At 35.4% G+C, this 6,022-nt stretch overlaps 1 protein-coding gene across 1 annotated transcript; it reads right to left on the reverse strand.

Annotated features, from left to right (window-relative positions):
- Positions 1-2,161: 2,161 nt before the first annotated feature.
- FOMMEDRAFT_18794 (uncharacterized protein) lies at positions 2,162-3,389 on the reverse strand (the record flags this gene model as incomplete). The annotated part of the gene is made up of 3 exons (XM_007264892.1): positions 2,162-2,371; positions 2,715-2,972; positions 3,222-3,389. Coding segments are annotated over 3 exons (579 nt in total), but the record flags the coding sequence as incomplete, so codon positions are not given.
- Between the last annotated feature and the right edge of the window lie 2,633 nt (positions 3,390-6,022).

Below are 6,022 nucleotides of genomic sequence, written 5' to 3' on the forward strand. Positions count from 1 at the left end.
TGCAGATTATAATATTAAAAAATGATAGAGTGTGCCAAACAGGTCAACTGTATGATTTCACAAGATTATAGAGTGTACTGAATAGTTGTATGATCTCAATGTATACTCTGGTGTAAATTCCAAATAAAATGAATATTTTAATTGAATTTCTGTACATTTTCTAAGACATCCCTCCTATACTGTTGTCCACTACTATGAGTACTTTCTCTAACCACCAGGATTTGGTTAATACTGTTACTCTACTATACTGTCTTACTACTGCTAAAGCTGTACAATCTCTTGCTCATTATTATGTGAAGGAGCCTCTTAATGAGTCCAAACTTTCTAGTACTGAATGGGTAGCAGAACTTCAAAATGGTCACTCAGCATGCTTCTAGAGAGCATTTAGAATGAGGAAGCATGTTTTTAACAAGCTTCTGAATATATTAGAGAAGAAGGGTGGACTTTGTGAAACAAGATATATGAAAACTGATGAGCAGTTAGCTATCTTTCTGTACATGGCTGCTACTGGGAACACAAACAGAAGGGTTCAGGAAAGGTTTCAAAGAAGTGCAGATACAGTTTCCAAGTAAGTAATTTAAGTCAGTCTATTTACACTTATTCATACTTTTTATTATAGGTGTTTCCACAGGATCATTAATATGTTGAATTCACCCAGTATATACTATACATTTATCAAGCTTCCTAGAGAGGGAGCTCCTACTCCTGTAGAAATACAAACAAACCCAAAATGGTACCCTTATTTCAAGGACTGTCTTAGAGCCCTTAATGGAACTTATATATATGCTTCTGTCCTTTCTGATCAACAGCCTAGATACAGGAACAGGAAGGGATTTATATCTCAGAATGTTCTGGCTGTTGTATCATTTGACATGAAGTTTCTGTATGTTCTTAGTGGATGGGAGGGAAGTGCATCTGATAGTACAGTCTTAGACAGTACTAGGCAACAAGGCTTCCTAGTTCTAGATAGCAAGTATTATCTTAGTAATGCTGGCTTTCCAGTCAGTACATTAGTACTTGTACTATACAGAGGAGTACATTATCATTTGAGAGAATGGGCTGCTGTAAAGAATAGGTATGTATTTATCTAACTCATGAAACCTTCAATACATTTAAATTTAAATTTATAAACTCTTAGATGTAAAGGAACTGTTTAATCTGTATCATACTACAGCCAGGAATGTTGTGGAAAGAATATTTGGTGTTTTCAAAGCATGGTTTCGAATTTTTGCTACTACACCAGAGTACTCTATCAAAACTCAAGCAGCTCTGGTACAAGCCCTATGTGTAGTCCACAACATCATACATATTTATGATTCTACAGAGGTGCATGAGTAGGAAGAAAGTGACAAGGATATAGGGTCTAAGACTAGCATACAACAAGCTACAGGAGGAGCTACACAACAAGCTGTAGCAGAGAACCTACATGATTGAATTGTAGAGGACATGTGGAAAGGGTATAAGCAAGAATGCTGAAGGAGGGGAGAAGAGTGAAGGAATGTAACATGTGAGTGAGAACAATTTGCAAGTGACAAGAATGAAAGGGTAGAAACGAATGTGAATGAGGATGTGTCACAGCAGAAGGAGAAGGCAGTGTCATATTGTGTTCTTGCTCATGTAGTTGACTAGAGGATTGTGATAGTGTAATACAAGAGGCATCTTAGAGAGGTGTAACAGTTATCTATTGAGTGTTTCATGTACAGTCTCTTCAAACTGATGTATACTACTGTTGTATTGAGTGTTATGTATTGAATGACAAGCCTACACCTGTTAAGATGTGGACATTACAAGAAAACACAGTTGGACAAGGCTTTGAACAACAGTTTGGGTGGTTTTTGTAAGTCACAAAGAGGTTGCTAGTGCTCTACTCTAATATATTACAAAGAGCACTAGTGGTTTTCTGGGCTGTGTAGGAATACAGTTGTGATTGTGTGGCTGTTTGTAGGAAAACACACAGATAGACTGGCACTGTTTGTGAATCCCTTCCTGAGACACAATTTGTTCTCACTTTACATACTGAGTAACTGGATTTTCTTGTTCAGTGTTCCTGGAACTGAGGACTATAGAGTAAAGAGTGTATTTCCTGGTTAATCTTGTTGATAAATACTACTGGTCTAAGAAACATATTAAAGGTTTTCTGTGATCTGCATCTTCATGAACAGATCAACATATTGAATTCAGAGGGAAAGTAGTCAAGATATTACAAAATAAAACTAATTTACATGCCTTTGTACCTAGCAAGGGATTTCTGCAAATAAGTAGTACAGTAATCCTTATTTTGCAAAGCAAGATAAGTATTAGCAATACTAGTGTGCTTACATATCATTTCTGCTACATCTACCATATTATTGTCAGACAATTCCTCATCCACCTCAATTGCTCAAATAGTAGCTGTCCTACATTGTAGAGATGTCTCTAGAATCCAGGAAGTTGTTTTGGTAGGTGTTTAGGCTGTTGTATTCCTTGTAGAAGAAGCAAAAGTGACTGTGTCCACTACTGTTTCAATTGACTCACTGAGGCTTATTATTGTGTTGGCTCCTAAAGTTCAAGGCCTCTTCTTTATAGCTGTAACCTCTGGCTCTAAGAATACTACATACTTAGAAGTAGTACTAGAAGTCTAGAAAGCATGTTAATATAGTCTGTAATGTGTAGACTAAGTCTGTAATGTGTAGACTAAGTCTGTAATGTGTAGACTAAGTGTGAAAGGGACTCACTGTAGGGAGAGTCTCAGTGTACTGAGTGTTGTCTCTACTAGTGTCTGACTCAAAGTCAGAGATATCTTCTAAACTCTTTGGCACAGCTGAGACAGAAGAAGTCTTGTTACTTGTGAGAGAACTAGAGCTGGCAGCCTGTAGACTAGGCATGCTCAAAGTCTGTGTATTCTGGCTAGGCTGGAATGCACTCCTTCTATCAGCTACAATCCCTTCTACAAGCTCTGCCATTTCCTTATAAAGAGGAAAGCTCTTCTTGTACTATAGTTTAGCATTTTTGTGTGACTAGGAACAAATATTAGTAAAGAAGGAAGAAGATAAGACTAAGAAGTTAGTGTACTACAAAATATGTCTCTCATACATTTGCTAGAGCAGTTGCCAAATGCTGGACTGGGTCCTAACCAAAGCCAAATGACCCTCTAATCTTCTTCACCTTCTAGTATACACTTTTGAGCTGTAGAGATTGTATGAGAAATCATATGTTAATAAGCTCAACTTGTAAAGACATACTCTGTAAAACTGAGACCTAACATACTTCACCTCCTTCCTAACTCTACCACTCTCACTCTCTGTACTAGTAAGGGCCTTAACAGCTAAAGACCAGACAACAGGCTTCCAACCACTCTCAGCCTGGAGGCCATTGTCCTTTGCCTTCTTCAGTATCTGAATCAGAAGGGCCTCTTAATCAGCTGTCTAGGAAGCAGTGTCTTCTGGCATGAGAACACTTGCTAATCACTAGTGTGTTGTGTAGAGAGTAAATAAACGTCTTCAGAGATGTGTAGAGGATGACTAGGGTGGACAAGTGAGGGTGAGACAAGAGGTACTGTTGATGTAGTATATACAGTCTCATCTTTAGAGTGTGTAATCTCAAAATGAGATACAGCTCAGAGCTGTATCTTGTTTTTGGCAGGCATATTGTAATCACAGAACAAGATTAAGAATGTAGATAGAGGTGGCCAAACACCCACCTCTATCTCAAATGTAAATTATGATCATACAAGATCATCTCCTTCTCCTTTCAGAAGGAATAATCTTGTTTGATCATACAAGATCATGTATCCAAACACTCTCTAATGGATTGATTACCCATTAGTAATGATTAGAGGTTAATAATGCTGAGCTAGAGTTCTTACTAAGCAGGACAACAAAGGTAGCCTAGTTAATCTGGACAATCTCTAGACTTGTAACTAATAGAGTTTTGTATATAAACTACTTAGTTCCAAGTCTTGAGTTAAGCTTTTCCAAACTTAGTTACTGTATTTTACAATTCCTAACATCTAGTCCCTCCTAAGTAATACTTTCTTAAACAGTATTACTACTATTGTAAAATACGTACTTTATAATTAATAGGGCTAGGATTTAATTTTGGGTAGGATTTGTGTCCTTCCCCCCTTTTCTGTTTCCTTTGTTTTGTATGTCCTGTACTAGTATCTTTTCCTTTAGATACTTTTTCCTTTATAGTCTGCCTCTTTTGTATTCTGTATTAAAGTGAATATAAATGCCTTTTCCTTTCATTTTGGCTAATTTTTATAGCCTACTTTTATGGCTGAAAAGTAAGAGCCATACTTGTGAGTATAGTTTTCCTTTTAACAGTTGTAACTAGTTAACTTATTAAAAGGGCTTCTACCTTTACCTTAGTTGCTATAATTCTGCTTTCAGTGTTAGTCTACAATATAGACTGATGTGTTCTCTGCCTCCCAGTTCTTCACTAGCTAGCTCTAGTTTGACTAGTATTTAGACTCTCTGACTAAAATAGTACACTCTAAAGACTAAATTTAACTAGTAGGAAGTTATTCCCTCTTGTTTGTGGTTTCCAGTTTAGCTACCCCTTTTAGTTTTACTTCTATTCAGAAGGTGTGTATGGAGCACCTTATTATATGTCCTTGTGAATGTAGAGGAGACATATAATATACTAATACCCTTTTTATCCTTGTATTAGGAGTAATTTTCTGATTTACTCAAATCATGTTGTTATAACAATCTAGTACTTCAGATTTGTTATAAGAATAGTTTAATGTCTTGTTCAGAACATTACTCACTCAGTTAAGAGCTACTATGCTACAATTTTCCCTATTGTAGGAATAGTTTAATGTCTTATTCAGGACTTAACTTACTCAATTAAGAGCTACCTTACTATAACAATCTCTTTTCTCTTAGATTCATTATACAAATAGTTTAATGTCATATTCAGGACCCAAATACTATAATATTCTTATTGTTCAAGATCTATTATAGGAATAGTTTAATGTCTTATTCAGGACCCTCTTCTATTATACCTTTTTACTCTATCTAGAGTCTATTATCTCCTCCTATAGGAGTGACTCCCTTTTTGATAGTTTCTCTCAAGAAGTTCTTGTCTTCTTCACTTTTTGCTTTTAAAAAGTAACCACTCATAATTATTTCTCATGTTCTTCTGACTCATAGTTTGTTGACTGTTTCTACTTCTTCATACTGTATTATGTATTTCTGTCTTATTTGTTCAATAAGAGCTCTTAGTATCTTATCTGGATCCATAATATTGTTTATATCTTCTTGAGTGAATTGTGGTTGTATTTCTTATTGTCTTTCAAGTTGTTGTATAATAGAATCTCTTAATATAGTATTGTGTTCCTTCATCTTACTATACTCTTCCTCACAATTAGTGTGTTCCTCTTCTAATTATAATGTTTTTATATAGTATGTACTATTGTCTTCTTCAGATTCATCTGTGTCCCAAGTATTGTTTCTCTTTTTCTAAGGTTGCCATCTCTTGTAATTACTAGTTTGTCTCCTTTTTGTTATTAGAGGTTGGTTTTCTGTAGTAGGTTTGTTGTTTAGCTGAAGTTTTTCCAACCCTTCTCTAATTTCTTTTGTACTTGAATCTGAAGCTAGAATACTAAAGTATTCTAAAGACACTGATTTCCTTTTCATCCAGTCTTTCTACATTTACTCTTCTTGTAGGACTATGTCTCCTGTATCCTGTTCCTTAATTAGTATTCTTTTACTTATTAGTAAACCATACTCTAGTCTCTTTGTTAACCAGTTTTCTAGGTGTGGTGGCTTTACTACTGTTGAGTGATTTATATGAAAATCCCTGATTAACTTTGCTGAATTGGTTAATCCTTTTCCAAATGGTTCCTAAGTATTATCTATATCTGGATAGTCTAACCATTTGATCAAATATTGATATTTGTTCCTCCTCTTCCTACTATCTAGTATGTTTTCTACTGTGTATTCCTATTCCTTATTAATTAACTCTGGGTCTGGATTAGTATACACTTGTCTTCCTGAATATTCCTTTTCTTTATAAGGTATTAATAATCCTGAGTAGA

Source organism: Fomitiporia mediterranea (assembly GCF_000271605.1).
Source record: "Fomitiporia mediterranea MF3/22 unplaced genomic scaffold FOMMEscaffold_4, whole genome shotgun sequence".
Lineage (NCBI taxonomy): Eukaryota > Fungi > Basidiomycota > Agaricomycetes > Hymenochaetales > Hymenochaetaceae > Fomitiporia > Fomitiporia mediterranea.